Genomic DNA, 24,101 nt, shown 5'->3' with positions numbered 1-24,101 from the left:
CACTTGCAGGTGGAATTTCCAGAAACCCCTTCTTAACGTGCACCTTCATCACATAAGGTAACTAAAGTGAAAATTTCAGCTTCCTAGTTCTTACAGTTTGGGCTGTGCTTTGATCACCAATCAGTCAGTCAGTCAGTCAGGACAAACAGTTTTATATATGGAGATTCTAGAAGCTACATGTCAAGTTTGGTGACTCTAGCTCTTATAACTTACAAGATTTGCTCATGAAACAAGATTGCGAAGTCGATTTTTATCGATTAATTGGAAACGGGCTTAGTTATCGATTATCGGAAAAATCACGTACTTCGCGGGCACTAGGAGGACCCACACATCAAGTCTCTAGCTTATATAGGTTCCGAGATCCTTGCGTTCGTACCTACAGCAGACGGACGGACAGAATATATATATTTTATGGGGTCGGAAATGCTTCTTTGCCCCTGTAACATACATTTGCACAAAGACAACATTATACCCCGTTTCCCATTTTTAATGGGTTCAGGGTATAAAAACGGCTTCTGTCGAGCTGCTGTGAAATAGAAAAACATTTTAATAACCCAAATTCCATCCAACCAGTAAATAGCAACGTTTTTCAGTTTATGTTTTCTTCGTTTTTAATGTTTATTTGGTTTTTTTTTTTTTGTTGTTTTTTGTGTTGGTTTTAGTTTTGAAACGAATGAAAAGTACCTAACAAGTTCGTGTGTTCGGTTTTGTTTGTTTATAAAATAAAAGTACATTAATAGAGCTTTCCTTCATCTTCTTGCTTTTTATACACTTTGTATGTAAATGTTAATTTGTTTAACCTCTAGGCGGTAGGTATTAATAACTAGTTGCAGTTGGTTGTCTGTTGGACTCTGTTGTGTGGGGCGATGATTTGGCTTTTAACTTTGATGATGAACTTTGAACTGATATTTGGGTGCATGGAGTTTGCACTCTGATTTTGTTTTTGTTTTTAAGTTGTTTAAATTGCGAGTTTCTAGTCTGTTGTGTTGTTGTCGTTTTTGCTTTCTAGTTTACATTTCATAACAATAACAAATTAGTAATTATGCTTACTTTGCTTTAATAACTAAATCAAACGTACTGAGAGAGAGGTTTGAAACGGCAACTAAAAAATATACAAAACAGCAGACAGAATACACAGAAAGTACAGCATGGACAAATGTTGTTGTTCTTCTTCTTGTTGTTGCTCTCAGCTGGCTGCTGGCTGGTGGGAATTTTTCTCCACGTTCTTGGGTTTGTGTTGTGGCTAGGTTAACAGTTATATTGCCTAGGTTGAGGCGCATGCAGATCGTAACTAAACTCAGAGTTGGTCGCGAGAGAAAGAGAGAGTGTAACAGAATGAGAGAGAATGTTTTTCATTTGCCGCTTTTGGAATTTTTATAGCTAATTTGGAGTTTTCAATTTCAAATTTGTTGTTTGTTGTGATTTATTTTCATTTAATATTAGTTTTATAACTATTTGGTTTTTCTAATTAAAAATTATCTGTGTGTGTGTGTGTGTGTGTTCACTAATTTACAGACAGTTCTGGCGCAAAATATTTGTTTAATGAGGATTTCTTTTGTTCTCATTTATTCGTTTTTTTTTAATATATTTTTTTTTGTTTTGTTTGTTTGTTTTTGCTTGGTTTCTGTTTTTCTTTTTTGTATTGTTTAAGGCTAAAAATTGAAATATGCTTATAAAATGTGTTTTTTTGCATTTTGTGGGGCATTTTCTTGTTTTTTTTTTGTTTTTTTTTTGTTTCTTAAAATACGTGTTTGGATTATAAATTTAAATATAGGTTTTTATGCTTAAAATTTTACACACAACTTAGTTCCATTTAGTTTTTTACATTGTTTGTTGTTGTTGTTTTGCTTTGTTGTTTTTGCTGATGTTCTCTTGAAACTGTTTTGCTTTACTTGATAATTTGTAATAATATTAATAATAATGATAATAATAATAATAATAATAATAGATCATCTCTAACATAATATGCGCTGCTTTTCTTGTATATAATTTATAATTATAAACACCCCCTCCCAATCCCCAAACCCCCAATTCGCAGTTGTATGTGTGTTGTGTGTGTGTGTGTGTGGCTTAGGGCCCGTAGGCATCGGAGCTAAAGTCGAACAGCCGATCGATACCCTCGTTGGCGTTCAGTGCGTAGGGATAATCATTGTCATCCGGCGGATCGATGGACACAAAGGCTTCGTTATTGAAGTCTGCAAAGAGGTAAATAGACAGAGAGAGAGAGAGAGAGAGAGAGAGAGAGAGAGAGAGAGAGAGCGAAGAGAGAGATAACAGCTAGTTAGTGAATTGCACAAAACTGATAGATACCCTATACTTATGAATATGATTGGATGAGTGAGTGGATTCAATTTGTTGGCGCTTGATTAACGGTTGGTTCTTAGTGGATGCATGTTTGAAATTCACGCCAGAGCTGAATCTCATGGTGCTACAAAATTTCAATTTCAATTTGAACAATTGCCCTCTGCAACGGTCAGTGCACTGCAGACCCACGAGAATTCAGTTCCAAAATGAATTTGCGCTTGCGCGTTGCGAGCAAATGGTTTCCATTTATTAAAAAAAAAAAACAAAAACAAAAACAAAAAAACATCGACATAAAGGCGGCGGGTTGATATCTGTATATTCTCTATATGCAACAATGTATTATGTAAAAGTATTTATTTAGTATGTGTGAACAGTTGTTAATGATTTCTAAATGGCCAAAAATTAGCAGCAATTGAACTGTTAACTTAACAGCTTTTAAACATCACAAATGTCAGGTAAAATGTAGAATGAAGTGTGCATGCTTTTGGTGTGTGTGTGTGTGTGTGTCTGTGTGTGTGTGTGTGTGTGAATGTGTGTGTGACTGTTAGTGCGACTAGAGAGAAGGAGAGTTGGTTATTAGTTAATTTGGTTTTTTCTTTTTATTAGTAATATTTCTGTTACACATTTCACTATACATTTGAATGATAAACCAAAATAGAAATAAGTAAAAATTCAATTTTGAACTGATTCTCGTCGGTTGGTAGCTTGCCGAAATATTGGGTGAAAATTTGAGAGAAAATAAAATTGACAAAACACTTCACTGATTTTTCGTATATTCGTCTGTTGCTGTGCGAAGTGCGCGCTAAGCAAGAACTCAGACTGTGATGCGGTTTGCATATAAGAGTTCACGCAGGTCACAGAAAAAGTTCTTGATAAGTGCGCTTCAATAAAACCAAATTCGAACTGTTAAAGCAGGCGCTGTAGAACTTGCTGCTGTTATTTACATAGACGAGATGTAGTGTATGAGATGGACGATTTGATGCTTGTATGAGAGACGTCAGCACACGGAGTATGGAACTGAGTTGAATTTCTAATTTCGATTTCGAAATATACTTACAGTCTGTGCCAATGTCGCCAAACAATGCATCGAGGCCTTGGAGAGCAACATTGCTGCCGTCACTGTCAGCGTCGCAGTCGCCAACGCCTGGCGGCAGGCTGCGATAATTATTCTTGTTGTTGTTGGTGTTGTTGTATTGCTGTTGCTGATCAACATTGGCGCCAGCGCCAGAGATGTCGCTATATGTCGCCGCCAAGCCGACGCCAAGGCCGCTGTCGCTTTCATTGCCGGCTACTGCCGCAAACTGCATGTGCAGCGAGCCTATGGCAGAGGAGTTGTGGCTGCTGTTATTGTTACTGTTATTGCTAACAGCATAGGACGCAGTCGCGTCGTCCATTGCACAGTTATACATTGGTACATCGCTGCGTCGCTGCTGCTGCTGATTGCTGTAATTAACTGTGCTGCTGCTGCTGTTGTTGCTGTTGTGGGGCTGGGAATTGTTGTTGTTGCTGCTACTGCTGCTGTTATGACTATTAAGCGTAGTTGTGTTGCCCGCGATGTTGGCGGCGGGATTCGCCGCACGTCGCCAGAGCCGCGGCGTCGTAGAGCGAAGTCCGCCCTCCGCCTTCGTGGGCGAGGATTGTGTTAGGCTGTTTAAAATGTGCTGAATATCGATGCCATGCCGCTGGTGATGGTGATAGCTGCGGACCACGGGACTGGTTAGCGTAGGCACCAGCTGATTCAGCTCATCGTCGACGTCGTCATCGTCGTCATCATCATCATCATCATTGCCCGCCTGCGTCGTCGACTGTTGCAGCTGCTGCTGTGGCGAGGTCAGTTCATATTTGACGCCGCCAATATCACAAATGTTATTATATTCAGGCTGGGATTGCTTGGCCGCCTCCTCAATCGACTTGCTGAGGTTGCGCTGAGCTGATAAGCGATATGGTGGATGGCCTGGGCACAGATTGAGCGGTAAATAATTAGTACTCGGTTCCTTTTTGTTGATATGCGATAGATAACTACTATCGATTTTCGTTGACTTACCTAGGCCCTTGGTGCTCATGGCATCAATGTTATTGAATAGGGGATCGATGCGCTGATTGGTCAGGTGATGCAGTCGCGTCGACGTCGCCGTGCGTATGCCGTTGCCACACAACGCAGGCGCAATTGGCGAACTTTCCGGCGAATTATCTTGGCACAGAAATACATTTATCTCCCCACTGTTCTCCGCCTTCACGTATATTTCGCGCGGTAGCTTTGTGTTGGGCAGCTGTTAACGCGTAAACGAGATAGATAATAACAGAAATGTAATTTACAGTTACAAACTAACAGCAATTGCAGCTGTAACCGAACAGCAGAAACTACTTTTAGTATCTTAATCTACTAAGGTAGATAGCAATAGACTCTACTTGTTGAGAAGTGTGTTGTGTAGACTTGCCACCTGTAGCTGTTAACCGATATTAATCGGAGCACATTCGAAATAGCCTTCAGATTTTTCATCGCCTTTTTCTTCGCTCGTGCGTGCGTTAGGCGCGAGTTCATTAAACAGTTCAAGGCGAGAGGAAACATTAAGCGAAATATTTATAAATAGTGTGTGGCTAACAGATAGTAGAAAAAGAAGACTACGCGAGATTCAATTGGAAAAATACTTTTTTTTTTTTTTTTTTGGTAGAGAAATCTATATGTATATAAATGTGAAATACATTTTCCCCTTGATATCAAAATGGAAAGGCTGCTCTGCAGGGTGTAGCGCGACTGGTTCGGAGGTTCGTCTGGGGACTTGGGGCTAACGGGGCTGCGGATTTGCTTCCATTTTGCAGTGCGTCGCGCTTGTCGCCGTCTGCGGCACGTCTAAAAATAGTGCGCCATCTTTAATGGCATGCAGACGCAAAGAAGAAGCACAATTGTCTGACGTCGTCGGCCGAAAATCGACGAACGGACCAAGACTAAGCGAAATCAGCTTCAAATATATTCTATATATGTACGTACACATATAGAGATACTAGACTACTTTAAAGAACTTAGGAGGGCTCCAAGCTTGAAAATGAATCACAAATGCTGACATTTTAAACAATGTATTTGTCAGTAGAAATATATGGCTTTATCGAATCTAGAGATCTAGATTATACGCTCGAAAATCTTCAGGATTTGAGATGTATCTACAGCTAGTTAGCACTGATATGGTTAAGCTTTTGCCCTTTTGCCCTATCTGCACTTTTGCCCTATCTGAACTTTAGTCGTGTGTCTTCTTAGTAGCAAATTGTGTAGTTCTTCTTCCGCTTGAGACTCACCACAAGTTTGGCCTCTGGCGGCGCCTTGATCACAATAACAATCTGATCTTTGAACAGATCCACGTTGAGCAGATCGTTTTGCGTCACGTAGGCCATGCCGCCAATATTCTCCACCTCCTGCGATATCTCGGCCAGTTCGCCGCGCATCTGGTCGATGAGCGTGTTGAGCTCGTTCTCGCGCTGCTCCAGCCGCTCGCACTCTGCCTCGATGTGTCGGGAGCGTTCGCTGCTGACCAGTGATTGACCGCCGCGCCATTGTATATTGTTCTTGGACTTCTTCTCCAGGATGCCAATGCCCTCCAGCACGTTCGTAATGTCGTAGATGCGACGCTTCTGCACGGACAGCCGTGTGGACGCATCGTTCAGATCGACCACACCGTCCGGCGACTCCTGCAGCAGATCCACAAACTTTTTGGTCAGTATGCCCAGCGAAGTGTCCGCCCGATTGCGGTCGCCGCCACCGCCGCCCCCAGCTGAGGACGTCGAAGAAGATGTTACCAGCGCAGTCTGCTGCTGCGGCGTCGTCTGCTGCTGCGACGCTGTCCGCGCAAACTGTGTATGTGAATGCAAAGTACCGTTGCCGGCCGGTTTGCTCGTCTCCACATCGTCATCTTCGTCGTGCTCGACGTCGTACTGCTGCTGCGACTGCGACTGCTGGTATCGCAGCTGCTGCTGCGCCGCCGCCTGCTGCTTGCTGTTGTTGTAGGTGACCGTTTGATGCTGTGCGCTCTGCTTGGCCTGTTTCTTCGGGTGGATCTCGTGGGTGGCTGCGTTCGGCCGGCGCTTGACCTGTACCAGACAGAGATAAACAGGGAGCGAGAGAAAGAGAGAGAGAGATGGTGCGTGGTGAGTATGTGCAGGTGTGTTGAAATCGGCATCTTTCTGAACGCACGTTGAGTATACTACATACGCATATGTTTACGACTGGTGTGTCGATAACATATATCGATATATCGCATAGCTGAATCACATTATGAAAATGCAGTTATAATAAAGTTCTTCAGCTATTAATCCATTTTTGTGGCTTATCAATATGTGCTTATCGATAATTTTGCAAATGATCAACATATACTAATTGAATTAATGCCTTACCCTGTAGTAGTGTGTGATATCATTCGTTTTGCCAGCAGCTCCTCCTCCATTCCGCTGCTGCTGCTGCTGCTGATGATGTGTGCTTGTTGCTTCTGCTATAACGGTTGTTGGTGTTGTTGTGTTGCCAGACTTATTCAGACTTATGTATTCGTGATCTTGCAGGTGGGCTGCGACGCCAACGCCGATGCTGACGCCGCTGTTGCTGTTGCTGTTGTCGTTGCTGCCGTGCTCGTAATCAATGTCCCGCAGATTTTCATTTTTGATCACAATATTATTGTTGTTATTGTTGTTGCCCAGCAGCTCATAGCTGAGTTTGCGTACCACCTGTGTGCCGCCAACTCCATAAAGCTGCTGCTGCTGACGCTGTGTGTTGCTGTTGGGCGCGGCGCTGGTTATCAAAAAATTCGACATTTCGCAGTCGCGCGCGCTCTCCCTTCTTACAAAAATTCTCTCTCTCCCCCTCGCTCTTTTTGCTCTCGCGCAACTTAGTCGCTGTCTTTTATTTTTATAATTTGTTGTGTTTGCTACGTTGTTGGCCTGGCAGCGCGGCAATCGCACGTATTTTGCTGTAGCATACTTTTAAGCGCGGCGGTTGCTGCTTAAGACGTTGCCACCCAGTTGAAAATTTGCCTGATGTGTGCTTGTTGCTTCAGTTATTTTGTTGCTGTTGCTGTTGCTGGTGTTGTTGTTTATTGTACTTTTTGTTTGCGCTTATCAACTAAATTAGCACCTAGGGATTCTTCACATCTGCAATGAACAGAAAGAAAAATAAAGAAAAGAAAAGGCAATAATTAGTCAAGTGCTACATGACTCAATATTTATGCAATTGGCACATTAAACTTTTGCGCCATTTCTGTTGTTGTTCTTAACATTTAATGGTGCCTGCATTTACATGACATTAACATATCCGCCTCGACACGCCGCTGCAGCATATATATATATATATATAGAGAGAGAGAGAGAGAGAGAGAAGAGAGAAGAGAGAGAAAGAGACAGGGGGATTCCAGTGAGCGAGAAGAGCGCACCATTTTGAATTATGTATAAGTCAAAGCTCACAACAGGCGTCGTTTTGTGGCATGCCAAAAATATTTCTAACAGAATACAAAAACCAGCAATATTGTGCGTGCGTTTTTGTTGTTGGCGTCGCGCAAGCGCAAATGTCAATAAACTCAGCATAAAAAGTATTAAAACAATCAATTCGCCAAGCCAACACAGATTCCAAAAGAAGACGCGGCGCAGCATGTGAAGTGAAGCCAAAGGCACAGCGCGAAAAACGAGAACGCACAACAGGTAAGGCGAGTAACGTTATATAGTTAATGCTGTATTAACCGCTTTTTGCCAACGTTTCGTCTACTATGTGGCAGAGGCTTTATTCATTAGAGAGAAAGATTTCTTGCTGGATATGTTGTTGTTGTTGTTTTGCTGGTTGATTGCCAAGCCCGAAGTAATATTTTGCGTGCTGGCAAATTAAAAAGCTCAAACAGCGTAAAAAAAAAAAACAATTAAACAAGGCCAAATGCCAAAACAACAATAATAATAATTAACACTACTTGTACTTAACATGCAATGTTAATTTACATGCGTTGTGCTTTGTCAGTAATGTTAACTGTTAACGCTGCTTAAATAGCAACATTTTTGCATTTGTCAAACTGAAACGGTAGAAATAATTTACAAACTGTTAATTGCGCGATTGCGCGATCAAAAAGCACACATTCGCAAATTAAGAACCTTTATTATGAATATATGTGTGTGTAAGTGTACATAAAGGTAACAAGCGCACAGTCTCTACATATGCATACATACATATGTATGTAGAATGAAACGCAAAACGAGCGAAATGAACGGAACGTCGCGTGGAATTTGCTGAAATTGGCAAGAAACAAGCAGCGAGCAGGCAGCAGCAAATCGGCGCAGGTAGGTAACAATAGCCAGCCGCTCCTCTCCTCTCACTTGCGCATTCTTATTCTCGCTCTCGCACTCGCACTCGCTCTCTTCAGTCACGCTCTCTACAATAAACTGCAGGCTGCTGAGATTCTCTTGTTGCTTTCTACTGTGCAAAAAAAACGGTATCTGCTTACAGGCCGGCAAGTTTTGCTTTATATATTTCTCTTTTTTTTGTAGGTAATTCAAATCGAAGACATGGAAATTTTATACGCTGCCTCCAAAATTGTTGGCACAAATTATGTGGGTAACAGCGAAAAAAACAAATAAAAACAATATACAATATAAAAAGGGTAGCTGCTTGGCTGCCGCCAGGTAGGTCCTTTGAAATTTCTTAATTTAAATGCACACGAAATATTTTTTCGTTTGATCGGCATTCAATAACAAGTTGTCGTATATTCTTCATTGCGCATATAAAATTACAGAAAGCGTATAAAATTACGCCTAAAGAGACGAGAAGCACAACAAAGATTTTATGCTAATTTAATCTATCAACATAGATATAAGACATAACTGTTATTTAATGCATGTGTGCTGTTAACATTTGAACTTAACATTTAGACATTTAACATTTACTGTAGATCTTGTTATGTAAAATGTGTAATGCCAACAGTTATCTGCAGTTAACATTTGTGTCGGTGTGTGCATCTAGTGCACTTGTCGGGCATCTCTTTGAATGTGTTTATCTAATAACAACAAGCCAAAAGGTAAATATAAAATGCAACTGTGACTTGACGAAAACAAAAACAACATTATGCAAACAGGGAAGAGAACATGAACATGAAAGTCGTGGACAAAATGGCCTAGAGAAAATAAATAAACCAAGCAACAACAACAACAATACAAGCTCAGCTTTTTTCAATCAACCTGACGACGACGACGTCGGCTCAGCAGAGCGCAGCGGCCGCGGCCCCGGTCGCTTGACTGATAAAGAAAAAGCTAGAAGTATAAACATTATATACAATGCATACGTTTGAATGAATGTACATATACATATATGTATTAACAATGACGAGTAAATAACAGCAGACGGTGAGGGAACAAAATAGGTGTCCAAGCACGCGAAGTATTTTCTTTTTGATAGCGTAGCAACTGCGCTGCTTATTGTAAATTAAAGTAAAGTAAAACACGAGAAAATGGTATTAAAAAGGAATATAATTGCTCTGCTGCGAACCAGACCTGTGACCAGACCATGCCACCCCCTATAGCCCAAGCCCCACTACACCCATGACTAATGGTCAGCAGCTGCTAATTGGACGCTTAGAAATGAAACTTAACGGTACTGTTTAATAACTTCTAACACGAGCTATCAGTTATTCATGCAACAATTTATGGCGCTTTAATTATGCATACATACATATGTACATACATTAATATGTCCACGCATATATTATATACTTCTGTATTTATCTTTAACAGCGAGCGCTCTCACACGCACACAGACAGCTCTGGGCAGAGCAGCGCTGCCGACTGCAGCGCACACGTAAAAGTTTCGCTTTCTTTTTGCACACTATTTTGCATGCGCAGCAGAAACGCAGACGCAAAAGACAATAAAAAAAATAAAAGACCGACTAGACAAACATATATATGCATATATATATATATATATATATATATATATATATACGTATATACACACATACATGTTTATTTAACACAACGTACAACAAATTGCCACAAAACCATTCAGCAATCGCAATAAGCGCCGGAGCAAAGAATAATTTGTGTGTATATGAGCTTATAGACGTCTTCGCTCAGACAATGCGCTTGTGTATGTGTGCATGTGTGTTAGGGAGATTTTTAGCGCGAGAGTGGGATGCTGAGGCTGGCTGCTTTCACGACTTTGGTTTGAGATGCCGGCCGCTTTTTTTTTTCTTTCTGTTTTCATAACAGCTGTTAGACCGACCGACAAGGCGTTCACAGATGCGGTCCACAGCAGAGCTTTTGTTGTTGTTACTCTGCTGCTGCGCTGTTGCGGTCTAGTGTGGATTGCATGTTTATTGCGACGCAGCCGGTTTTCTGGCTTAAGGTCCACTCTGATTACGTGCTGTTGTTGTTAACCGGTGCGGACATAAGCACACAAATATATATGCATAAAAGAACATGTTAACGTACATATGTAACTGTAAATTAGGCGTTACGCTGCTGTTAATTACATTCAGCCAATTACAGGGCACTGCTACACGTTTTATTTGTTTGCAAAAAACAATCAAAGCTTAACCCAAAAACGCCAATCAACTAAGCCTAAGCACTGACAAACTTGCCCAAAAGCAACATCATTAAGAGCAGCAACAACAATCGTCTTATTTGCTTGTGCTTGCTGAACGCACACTTCGATATACAATTTAAATAAACAGCAAGAGACGCAAGTGTAAACAGCAACAGCAAGAGTAAAGCTACGAACCCTATTTGTCAGTGAGAGTGGGATGGCGAACGGGTAATGTAAGCTACAGTTAACAACAGGGCGCTGTTAGGCTCAATAGCGGCTGTTGTTTTTCTTCTTCTTTTACTGTACATATTTGGTGGGTGCAAAAGCCAAAAATAATTGCCAGTTGGTAGGCAGAGAGGTGCACAAAACAAGAGAGAGCTTTGGCAGGCGCATAAAATGCGTCGCAAAATAATTCGCCAACAAAATGCAAACAAAAAAAAAAAAAAAAACAGAAAAATGGTTTGGGGTTGAGGAGTTGGCAGCTTTTTGGGCGTGCAAGTTTGTATGTGTGTGTGGGCGCCGCGTTGTTCTGGAAAAGTGGAAATTTAATGCCGGGCAAGCCGTCAAAAAAAAATTCTCAATTTCAGGGAATTCCCCAACTACTACTTATATAAGTTACGAAACTGCCTGCGAAGCAATATTGTTAAGAGTAGCAGGAAAATTGTATTATGTGAACCTATGTGCAATACGTACACATACATACATGCATACATATGTATGTAGACTTATGCGCTACTGCTGTTCTTGCCCATATGCATGACGCATTTTCAGTCATGAGTTTCTCATAAACTTGCATTGAAAATTTCCCCTTGTGCCGTTATCAGAAACTCTCTTACAGCATTTGGTGAGGCGACTGCACAACTTCAGTTAACATGTGAACAATAAATCCAGGTACGCCCAAAAAAAAAAACGATAACGTGGAGCAGGAAGCAGCAAGTGCTCGGGGGTGTGTGGCGAGAGCTTTAGAAGTTTGCTATTTACAAATGAATTAAACGTAGCTTCACCTTAAACACATCGAGCAGAGCCGACGACACTCACACACACACATATATATAAAAGGCATTTAAAGGTTATTAACGGGCTTTAGAGCGGAGGAGAGGCAGCACAAAGCAAACCTGCAAGAATGATTAATTGTCAACCGCACACACACATACTAACAGAACACATGGTTGCGCAGTTTGAAAGCAACTGATAAATCGTACCGAAATTTTCTAGTTTTTGGGTAGAAAAAATATACATATGTATGTGTAAGAAGTGCACGCACCTAAATTGGAATTTCTTCGCCTTTATATCACGACGCACAACCCACCAGCAAAGCAAATGCCTGCAAACGCTGCTGCTGCCGTCGCCTGCGTCGTCGTCGCCGCTGCTGCTGCCAACGTCGCTGCTGCTGATGTTTTGTTGTTGTTGTTGCTGCTGCCGCCGTCGCGCTCATTTAATATCACACACGTTTCATATTTTTGCGTTTTTCATGTACATTTTTTCACTACGTTTTCATGTTTCTTTTGCGCAAAATTTGTATTCTTCTTTTCGACGTGTGACGTCAGCAGTTAAGAAAAAATTATATTTGTTGTAGATATCACATAATTGTTGTTGATGCGCGTACTGTGTCTGTCTCAAAATTTGTTGTTGTTTAGTTAGCTGTGTGTCTCAATGTGTGCAGTTTTCTTCTTTCTTTTCATCAGTTTTCACATTTTGTGCGGCGAACTAAACGAACTTCATGGGCCACGACGTAAACGCAAAGTGAGTGCTGCCTGGCCTGAGTGTCTTTTCGTCGTAGTAGTAAGTGGAGTCGCCGGCAAACCTACAGCGAAAGAGAGTATCTCGCCGAGAGAGCGAGAGTGAGAGAGAGAGCGAGTTCGCAGAGAAAACGTAAGTGGCGACGTGACGTTAAGCGTGTTGGTCCGACGGCAGAGACGGCGTGCTGCTAATGATCCCTCGTTATTGTTGTTGTTGCTCAATGTTGCAGCTACACAAGGCCAGTCCGTACAGCCTTGGTGACGTCACTTATCAATATTTTAATGAATTGCTGAATAATTCTGCATTCGGGCACATATTCGTGGACATCTCTCGTTTATTTCTCCACGCGGGCGTTTACGTGATACGATTCGCGTTGTCGCTTACTTTTGTGTAGCTTTTCGTTTTCTCTGTGGACAGCAGCAACAGCAGCGACACGACGCGACGACGGCGACGACAGCAACAACAAACAGACACGACCAGCAGTGCGGAGCGTATACGAAAAACTAAAAGCGGCGAATTTGCTGCCACCAATTTGAACTGTTATTGTGCCGCTTTTGGACTCTGTTAAGTATGCTTGTAGCGGCGAATTGAAAGCGGCAGCTGAGAGTAAGCGTTCACAGCTGAGAGAGCGACGTGCTGTAACGTAAGCAGCAGCTGAGGCGGCAGCATATTATACGAGTATGCGTGAGTGGAACGTAGGCAGACGCCTTGTAGCATGTGGATGCCAGACTCATAGTAGGTAGGTGCGCGTGTATGCATGAATACGTGTGTTTGTGTGCTTTTGAGCCGCGCTCTCAGTTGCTCAAATGCCGGCTACAAAAACTGAGAGACGGAAGTGACATGCCGCCTCCAACGTGACTGCCACCGCACCCACAAACCAACTACAAATGTACATACAGACATATACACACATGTATGTATGTGTCTGAAAGTATTTATGTATATAGTATGTATATTACTTAGCTGTCTCTGTTTTCCACCGTCTTTTTATCTGCGTGTCAGTGTGATACGCATGTTGCGCGTTTTTATTATCGTCAACAATGTTGCCAACGCCATGGGTACATATGTATATAACAGCATGCAACAAATACCTTGTTTTTGTTAAACTTATTTAAAAGAATAACCTATTTTATCGAATACTTCGACGCAATTGAATAAAGACATTAATAAAGCAAATACTAGATGTGTACATATACATATGTACATATGTACGTGTACATACATGCATACGAAATGTTTCTTCTCTGAGCCATGAACCAAACTTTGGACTGCTGTTGGCGTTGGCTTTTAAGCAAAGTTCATTGAACTAGATAAACACATCTGCTCAAATACGTTTCTGTGTTTGCGTGTTCCGATCGGTAACTGGGGTACTCATATGTATCTATTGCTGCAATGCTCATACAAAATCAAGCGAATTATGGTAAATACGCCGCAAAAAAAAAATAAAACTCACGCCCAACTTCACTTTCCATTTCTCGCCAGGCAGCTAGAGCGAGACAATAATGACAGATGAGCAGCGACAGCGACAAGCAAACCAGACACACACACACACACACACACACACACACACACACACTGACATACAGACACACACGTACGCAATTCCAGTTAATTAAAAGTATTTATGACACTGCGCGCACACACACGCACATAAAAAGGTCTTAAGTACAAAAGTCCACAAGGATCGTGGGAAGTTCCAGGCGCAGACGATCGCAAAACGAGCTCAAAAAAAATATCTCTGCTATCTATGAGCAGAAAAAATCACGCAAGTACAACAAAAAAAACCTAACATGCATAGAAGCGCAGTCTACAAATCTAGAAGGAAAAAATCAGGGGGACAGAGGGAGACATATAGCCTTAAGGGTGACGCTGGATTGGTTGTTGTGTGAAAAGGAAAAAAACGACATTCTGTTAAGCACATGATGTCTTCTCAGCCAGAAACTATACGTCGTAGGCAACATTTCGTTAAAGAAAAAAATTAAAGGATACGAGCATCTTGCAAGTCCTGCCTTGCTGTGGGGTCATGAGAAGCAACAGCGCAAAAAAAGGACAAAAAATGCAGATTATAAAAAAAAAATAAAAAATGTAATAGAAATTGGAAACTGGAAAGCAGATAACTTCGGGAAGCATATGATAGGTTTGAGTGAGACCAGACAATTTGTTGGCAAGGCACAACGGAGAGGTGCAAGGTTCACATTTGTGTAAGGTAGGGCATATTGGCCAACTAAATAATTGTAATTTACAAAATAAAAAGCAATTCGAACAAGTTATTTCAGCTCACAACAAATTTAAAATTGGTCTAACATTTTTGGAATCGCTAACATTCGGCTAACATTCAAGCCAAAGTACATATGTACATATAAGCCGGACAAAACATATGTTAGGGTATATATTAAGTATTTGACAAGCCAGACGAAATGTGCCGGCAGCACAGCAGTAAACTGAAGCGAAATGAGAACAAACGGAACATCCTCATAATCGTCATTCACATAGTCGTCGCCGTTTGCAGCAACCCCTTTTTCAGTGGGGTGCAAAACACTTTTTACAGCCTCTGCTTCTGCTCCTGCTTCTGCTGTGGCCTCTGCATCCCCAAGGCGTGCAGCACATAGACCGGCGACATGGGAAATGAATGAGAGCTGACGGAGAGACGGCGACAGCGACAGCGAAGGCGACGTTGCCGGCACAGACATGCCGCAGAATGCAATCAACTTGAAAACTACTTGAGAATCTGAGCGACGGTGATATTCAAATTTGAAAAATAAAAGTGAAGAAAAAAATGATGCAAAAAAATAAAAAAAAACGCAACGGACATTGAAGTTAGAGAGAAGCCGCTGCTGATGTCGGCGTTGACGTTGACGTCGCTGCATGTTTGACAGAATGTCAGTCACAATGTTGATTGGGTAGTTGTTTCTGTTGTTGTTGTTTTTGTTATTATTGTTGTCGCTGCTTCTGTGTAGTTTTTGCCTTGCTCTTTGTTTAGGGTGGCCAGCTTTCAAGGCGCTTTGGCCTGTGTGAGAGCGTGAGCATTGTGTAATTGTGTGTGTGCTTACTTCCGACCGATGCGGCGCGACGTTTACTAAACTTGACGCAACATTTATTGAATTTGCCTGCAGCGACGCCGTCGTCGAGGCGAAATGTAAAATTGATGTTGTCGCCGCGTCGCTGAGCAAAGTGCCCAAAGCAGGCGCATAAATGAGTATTACGGAAATTAAACCGCCACCCCCCTCCGTATCCATCTTTTTTTATGCGGCTTGACATGCTAGGGGGGGCATTATACACTCTTCCCCTCCCTGTTATTCCACACTAATTGCAAACTAATTTGATTCAAATGTTAATTATTTTTACAGACATCGCTCAGGCAAAAAGGCAGAAACTGAATCAGTCAACTCTTAACTTTGGTATTTCAGTAGGAGAGAAAGAGAGAGAGAGAGAACGCACAGTGAGAATAGGCTATGTAAAACGGGTTCTGTTATTGGAGTTCATAGTTGGACATACTAAATAAATAGATGCATGCAATTCTGATAAGCTTATGTTAACACAATAAAGTTGTATAATTAGCATTATTAAATTATAATATTTTAAGCATTCATATATAAGAAATTATTAATCGTTATATACTATAATCGAAACATTGGAATCGAAATAATCTAATTATCTTTATATTGGTTAAATACTCCATGAAATGTGTCTACAAAAATTGTAAACTGGAATACAACAAAATTATGCATACAATTTGATTTAAGATGAAATGAGAATATATTGAACAAACTTCTACTTGATTTTCTAAAATATTACAATTTGCTATTTACGCATTGTGTATACACTGATTTATATCGTGTAAATTCCACATTAGGCAGTAATCACTGTACTGTTTTTATTACTCATGATCATGTGTGTAGATTTTCATTTCAGCTTCTAGGCGTAGCACTATCACAGGCTGGTTAAAAACAAAAAGGTTACCGATGCGACTCGCAAGCCAAATGGGGTTAGGGTCATAATGAGCAGGCGGGCGGGCGCAGGCGGGCACGGGCAGAGGCAGAGGCAGACTCAGGCAGGCGGCAAACTCTAGTCTAACGAGCGGTCGACCTTAAAAGCGCGCTGCATGCCCGCACTTAAGCCAAACACCGAATACCAACTACCTGCCCGCCCGCCGCCCTAATACCCGTGCACGTAGCCGTCTTTGAAGAGCATATGCTCTATATGGTTAGACAAGCCGTCGAGTGACTCTGAGTCTGACGCGACTCGCAGCGAGTCAAGTCGACTCGACTTGGTTTGAAGACGAGAGCGACTCCGACTCCAACAAGCTACAAATCACGTTCAATGAACTTTTCTAAGTGCCATAAAACGCGAGAGAATCCCCACAAAAACAACATGATTCAAATAAAACAAAAATCCGTTATAGCTTATTATTTAATTTTTCGTTTCAAAAGTGCCAAGAAATTAAATCTTAGAAAAACAAAAACATGTTGAACCTATCTATCTTTTAACTCTAACAGACCTACAATATATTTTAATAACAATAAAATTCAATTTTTTAATCGCAGCTATATTATATCATATACTGCAAAAGTGATGCCAAGTTATATGATAAGATAGGTTAAGTGCGACGAAAGCTCGTTTGTTTCGGGTTCTAAATGTTGAAAATATCTTCTAATAATTTTACTACTTTGTTAAAAGAAAACCACCTGATACATCTGATTTTTATAAGATTTCTTCATATATTCTTTAGTTTTATGTATAATTTTTTGATTATAAAATCAGCTAGTTCGCTTTGGGGAATATTTTTTGTAAAATTATCGTTAGATATCGTTGAATTATGACAATTTGCCCAAAGAAGCTTTCATTTTATCTACCGGGTCTGAGTTCCTAAATGCATTGCGTAGTTCATGAGAAAGTTGGTATAGCCGCTGTAAGGGTATAACAAAATCGCGTCTGTGTGGCAATTTCGAGCGAGTGAATTTGCAACGAGTAAATTTTAACTGTATTTTAGTAGTTGTTGTCGTTGGTTTTTGCCGTGCAAATGAATTGTTTGTTTTACTTACGTGTCGCTGGCATTGAATTTGAAATATATTGTTTTGTAATCCAAATGTGATTGTGTTGAGTTGAGTTTTGGCAATGAATTGAAACTGATTTATGTCAACTTATTTGATTATTGGGTAATTTCAAGGCTTTCTTTTTAACAATGATATCGGTTTAATAAATAAGCGATATAGGTTTTGGTATTTCGGCAATAAAGAACTCCAAGGTATCAATAAATACGTTTTCTTATAATAATTGTAAAATAGTTTTTAGAACAAGTTAAAGGTAAACACTTAGCACAGTATAAGACTTTGTTTAACAATTTAAAGAGTGAAAGAGACAAAAAATGTGTTCAAAACAACAACACGTGTGGAATAACAATATATATGAAACATAAATAATTTGAACGAAATTTTAATGAAAGTATTGCATTTGCGTAATTTTGAAAACCTTCTCAAGAAGCATCATATTTTGTAATCATTTAAATTGCATATCAATTTGTTAGCCCAATTTGACATAAGTCTCATGTTTTTTTTTTTTTTGTTATTATAATTTTTGTTATAGTTGTTTTTGCGCTGCTTTGTAATCCTTTGTGCGTTCAGCTTGCATTGGTATTGGCTATAGCATCGTTCGGTTTGTGTTTTTAGTTTAGTTTTTGGAAATTTCAGCAACATTTGAACCGAGTTTTAGTTTAACATTTTCTTTTTGTTCAACAATTTGTGTGTAACAATAATAATTTTGTGTCACTTAAATGCGGACAGAGCGATGTAAAAACTTTAACATAAACAATGATAACACGTCATGATCAACAATTGTAAACTAGCGCATCTACGGTTCGGTTCGGATCGGATAGGATCTGATCGTTTCGATCTGCCTGCCGCCTCTCTGGAGATTCACTTCCACTTTCTGCAGCGTTCGTTTTGTAAATGTTGCGTAGTTCTGGTCGCAGACAGAGCAGAAGTGAAGGCAACAAACATAACAGCAAGAAGAGTAAGAGGAAGCAGCGACGGCGGCGGCAGACAAACAGGAATGCAATTGCAGGGCAACAACAACAACAGCAATAACATTAACAGCACATAGTTCGAACATCGAAATGAGCGCCGCCAGGGAGAGAGCGAGCGATCGATGTGTGCGTGGATAGCGAGAGCACGAGAGAGCGTAACAGAGTAACGGGGCGTACGAAAGGAATGCAGCAACAGCAGCGAGTAAGGCAAAAGCAAAACAATTGGGGAGGATAATGCAGCGATCATGCGTGTTCGCTCACTCATTATTCACATACTCACTCACACACACTGACATTCGCTCGTTCGCTCGCTCGCTTGTGGCCCACCCAGCGCAGGGTTGTATGTGAAAAACAAAAGCATCATCTGCAGGCGCAACTGCGCAACTTTGGACCATGTCCATGTGATTTGACTCTAAGTCTCTTATCACAAAAAGCTGCACCCAAATGTTGTCTGACCTGTGGCCAGCAGCCCAGGCAGAGCTAGGTTAGGGTAGGGGTGAATTCGTTGCGGCGACAGGTGCTAAGTGGCCAGTGAGGGCAACTAGTTCTGCGTCTAGGCGGGTCAGTCAATGAACTCTGCAGCAATTAGCACCCAGCAACAGCAGCCGCAGCAGCAGCTGGAAAAACCAAACCGAATCAGGCTTCATGCAAATGCACGAGCAGCAAACATAAAGAAACGACCGGAAATCACAAAACAAAAAAAAAACAAAAACTAATATAATAACAGAGCGCGGCTTTAGGCTCCTCAAATGCCAAAAAATTACAGGCTGAAATCCGACGGAATCGAAATCCAAAAGCAATTTTGATCAGACGCGCCAAAAATTAATCAGCCCAAATAAGCAAAAATAAGTTTAAAATCAAAATGCAGACGAACGGATATGAAACAGGAGATGAAGTGCCGCCCCACACACACACACACACACACACACACACACACACACACACACACCACATAACTGAATTGCGAACTGTACCCCCCCAAGCATAGACAGACTTTGCGTATATCCTGTGTACAGGCTGCATAGCGGAGCATTGCAACACGCCGTCTGTCGAGTTGCATAGGGTTTGGGTTTGAGAGGTTCGATGTGGTTTGAAGGAAGGGACTGCAAGGACCTCAACACATATCTCAACTTGAACCGAACGGAGAGCTCAGCACAACTCACCGACTCTCCGATTCCCCGACTCCTCGACTGACTGACTGAATGACTGACGTATTACGGGAATAGTTTGCAGCTGTCGTCTGTTATTGCTTTATGGCCTTCTCGTTGAGCAGCACATGCCAAAATGGGTTTGGAGAGGGGGAGGGGTATACGGTCTTCGTAAACCATTGGAATTTCCGCTTTCCTGTGCTTCTGGGGTTCGTTGGACTCTTTTGGTTCTATGGGCTGATAAGAATTTTCAACATAAAAAAACATTTAACGGAGTTGTGTATATGTCACGTAAAAGGGGGAATATAGACTAGATGGGATATATGGGCATATAGCCAAGAGTCAATTCTCTAAGAGATACTGACGCGCATTCTTAGGGCTTTATACCAGGTAGAGTAAAAGCTACTCCGCTACAGATACATTTTTATTCTATAACAATTTATAGTACTTAAAGGGGTTAAGAGATACATTTTTTAAGATGAGAATTGTTTAATTGATTTTGGGGAATTTAAAATAGATGCAAGTAAATCTAACCAAACTTCAGAGAAAGACTAGATAAAAACTGTATGAAAGTTATTCTAAAAGAGATTTATAAATATTTTAGGGAATTAAGACTAGATAGCGAGCTTTAGTTCGAAATCTTTTGAAGCCTATAAAATTATTTATTTTCCATATAAATACCCAATTGACCTCAGATAGATTCGTAAATAGAAATTTAGATATCCAATCGCAAGTTAAAATTTTATAAAGAATTCAATTCAAATTGAATATTATCAAGAGTTTAGTGGTTCCGCCTAATGTTCCATACGTTGGCTCCCAACTGGAGATCTACCCCAGTGTGCTGCGCCTTTTGGCCTAAGGCTAAGGAATTGGGTGCTCATTAAATCGACGAACTACCTGGTCGTTGCCTTTGGCCTGGCTTACCGGTTTTCGAATTTGGGATATGCGCTCACGTTTTTCAGCTATTTTAAGTAACAATAACAACAGAGCGCGACAGAGACAGAAGCCGGGAGAGAGAGTGAGAGAGAGCGAGAGAGTGGAACTACAAAAGCTGTGCCGGGACAGGCCACGAAAAACAAGAAGAGGAACCTTCGAACAGAAAAAAACATATATATATATATATATAAATGTGTATAAACGGCAAACAGCAGCCAGTCCAAGTACGAGACGCGAGTACATTCATAAGAGATATACACACAGCGCTGGGCCGAGGTTCAGCTTCGGATTCGGATTCGGATTCGAGTTCAGCTTCAGGTTTGGGTTCAGTTTCTGGTCCGATAGGTAGAGGCAACTCGTCTGCCTAACAATCTCCGCTCGGAGCGTTCGTTGCGCTTTTGTTTTTCCATTCACGAAATTCTTGGAAATTTGTAGATCACTAAATCTCGGCGCATGTTGTTGTTGCCCCTTTGTTTGTGTGTATGTGTGTGTGTATTTGTTTCCTATAAAAGGACAGTGCAGGACATTGAGATACTGCAATTAGCTTAACTAAAGCTTGGCGAGCTTCTCTTTGTGCCTCTAATGAGCGGCAGCGTGGGAGCTTCCGAGCGGATGTGAAGCTGTGCCAAGATGCGATTAGATTCAATCCATAGTCAAAACTCGGCATAAAAAAATAAATGAAAACGAGACATCGAACCGAACAGTGAGAACTGAGAACGGCCGACGATCAGCCGGCCCAACAGATGTCCCAAATGTGTGGCAGCCACAAATGCCTGAGAAAAATGAAAAGTGGAAAAGAAGGTGAAGCAGCAGCAGCAGTAGCCAATACACGGCAACACGGCAACACGGCAGCATGGGCAACGCACCTGGACGTCGTCGTCTTGCTTGCCAAAGTGTAGCGCAATGAGAAGCACCCTTAAAAAGGAAAACCCAGAAAAGAAAAAAATATAGTAGCTGCAGCACCCTCCTCCATGGCGATGCAGCGTGGTGTTGCTTGTTGCCCAGGAGGCACTTCAGACGTCTGTCTGAGCACGGCAGAAAAGTGGAACGAACCCGGCGCACGGAGACGCCACAACGCAACGAACAGCACACAAATCCACAAATGTCGCTCGCTCCGAGCAGCCCGTGGTTTGGTTATTTTCTATACCCTGTAAAAACGGCTTTGTTAGTCTTGGCAGGCTTGCACGGCTCCGCTGGCCTCAGATATGTTCTAGACCCTTTAAATTTAAGTTTTTCCCCTATTTTCCGCTTTAAACTAACTCAATAAAACATATTGCACGCCTATTTCAGTTGGGTCTTATGTTAAATTCACGCTTATTTCACATTTGAGCGTGGAATCAAAATCTTTTTGTTTTTAATGATAATCTGCTTTGGTGTACAACTATACGATTAGATGCTTTTATTGATCGTTTACAGGGTATCTGCCAATTCGAACACACTCAATTTAAAGCCTAGCTTCGTGCAGTTAAGCAAAGAGATATTATGTTGCCTGTCCCGTTCATAATTGTTGCAAAAAATGCAACAGCAGCTATGTTTAAGGGTGCAACAAGATGTGCCCCGCCCCGTCAGGGATCAATCTTCTCCCCACCCTCTGTCTCTCATGCTTTGTTCTAGTGTTAGAATCGGGCGCACTGTTGCTGCTGTTGCTGCTGATGTTGTTGTTCTGAGTTGGGTTTCCTGCAATTCAACAGGAAGTGGAAGTGGTTTCTGTTCGCAATGGGAACGACAGCGATGAAGTGGAGCGCGACACAGTGGGACACAGAGGCCAATGGCCATATAGATTAGGTCGCGAGTAGAGCATTTGGCAATAGATTTGGAAGTAAAGCATGCCTGCAAATCTAATACAAATTTTTGCATTCGGTTCATAGTTGGAACAGCAACTGGAACAGAAAAACCACTCGTAGTTCTCTTCCGGAACTAGTGCAAATCGCGCTTTGTCACTTTTTTTTCAGTCTTCTATATTTTGCATTTCAATAAATCAATGCCTTAAAAAAGTTTGTGGTTCCGCTCTAAAGCGGAATCTAAATTCAGTTTCTCATTTTAAGCAACTAGTTCACAAAAATGTATACATTTTGAACTCAAACTGGTTCAACTAAGTATTTTTTTGGTTCTTGATAAGAATTTTTTTTTTGACAATTGGTTTGGTTTTAATTTCGAAACATAATAAGAATTTGTACAATTTGGCTGGAGCTTCAGTTTCAGAGTATAAAATGGAATGCAAAATTCGGGTTTAAAAATATTTTTGTGAACCGAATGTTTGTTGTAAAGAAGTTTTGGGATTAAGCTCAGTTAATATATTTAGTTCTTGATTACATTTAAATGGTTCGGTTCCTTTGTTTATGGGTTCGGTTTCTCTTAACTCTCTTCTCTCTTAAGCTTGAGTTCTGAAGATCTTACACGTTCTGACTATATATCGCTGATTACTTCTGACCAAAATTACGAGCGCACCACTGTGCTGCAGTTAGACCCAAACAGAGCCGCGTCCAAGCCGAGCCCAAAGTCCAAAATGCAGGCATTGACATGTGCCAAATGACGCAGTCGATGGCGACAGCGACAGCCCCTACGGCAAGGGTGACCGTTGCCCGATGCAAGAGGGCTGAGACCCCGGCTATGGCCGCGACGCTGAGCTAATAATTAAAGTAAAGCAGCAACCCCTAAGCGGGGGATTCGTATCGTTCCAAATAGGGTGAATAATTCTCGATGTACTTTGTACACACACACACACACATGCACATTTTTTCTGCTCAAGCCGGCGACGACTTGTAAAAAAAACGCATTGTAAATTAGAGCAGTTAGGGGCGAGCGGCGGCAGGAGCAGGCGGGGACGCACACTGAGGGTTGCTATTGTTGTTGCTATTACAACTAAACAAATTTTGGTTGTTGTTGTTGTCGCTGTGACATTAAGAAAACAGCTGGCTTCACGTTTTTGTATGGCCATAAGCTAGGTGATCTTTATAGATACTTCCCCCCAGCCCACAGCGTAATCGCACGTGTCAAGGAAATGCAAAAGAAAAACTGCGAAAACCATACAGATTATATACTCTAGTTTCCGAATGTGACAGATAAGGCGACATTTAGTCGCCCCCTAGCCAGCTGATGCAATATACACAATTACATGCGTGTGAGATTTAAATCGCAAAATACGCAAACGGGTCGACGGAATCGGGTATTTTCAATTTATTAAAGCCCAGGTAGGCCGGAAAAGCGGAAAAGCCTTCGCCAGGACACGCGAGCTGCGTATGTGTGTGTGAAAATCAGCGGAGCATAGCAAATCCCCGGGCCAGGCCTTTGGCACTCGTGGGATTAATTAGCATTTGGTTTGGGACATCTGAAAAATATGGGTCAACCCTATGCATAAATTTGGCCCAGCGGCGTCATGTCAAGCGAATGTCAAAGCAAATTGTTAGGGGCCTCAGTT

The 24,101-nt window shown here is 41.5% G+C and overlaps 1 protein-coding gene across 2 annotated transcripts; it reads right to left on the bottom strand.

Annotated features, from left to right (window-relative positions):
- Positions 1 to 1,713: 1,713 nt before the first annotated feature.
- Positions 1,714 to 13,121, bottom strand: LOC115765690 (transcription factor E2f1). Of its 2 annotated transcripts, none has more exons than XM_030709348.1 (6): positions 12,102 to 13,100; positions 6,688 to 7,434; positions 5,596 to 6,384; positions 4,349 to 4,574; positions 3,362 to 4,258; positions 1,714 to 2,195 (listed from the first exon to the last, which is right to left on the bottom strand). In XM_030709348.1, exons 2-6 carry the CDS (start codon positions 7,096 to 7,098, stop codon positions 2,071 to 2,073), a joined length of 2,448 nt encoding a protein of 815 aa, XP_030565208.1. In that variant the 5' UTR covers positions 7,099 to 7,434; positions 12,102 to 13,100; the 3' UTR covers positions 1,714 to 2,070. The 2 variants fall into 2 exon arrangements, with proteins under 2 accessions (XP_030565208.1, XP_030565209.1); XM_030709349.1 differs by lacking the exon at positions 1,714 to 2,195 and adding an exon at positions 2,990 to 3,237 and having other exon boundaries at positions 12,102 to 13,121.
- Between the last annotated feature and the right edge of the window lie 10,980 nt (positions 13,122 to 24,101).

Source organism: Drosophila novamexicana, unplaced genomic scaffold (assembly GCF_003285875.2).
Source record: "Drosophila novamexicana strain 15010-1031.04,08,12 unplaced genomic scaffold, DnovRS2.1 tig00000986-arrow-arrow-pilon, whole genome shotgun sequence".
Taxonomy (NCBI): Eukaryota; Metazoa; Arthropoda; class Insecta; order Diptera; family Drosophilidae; genus Drosophila; species Drosophila novamexicana.
This window is presented reverse-complemented; position numbering and strand designations above follow the sequence as displayed.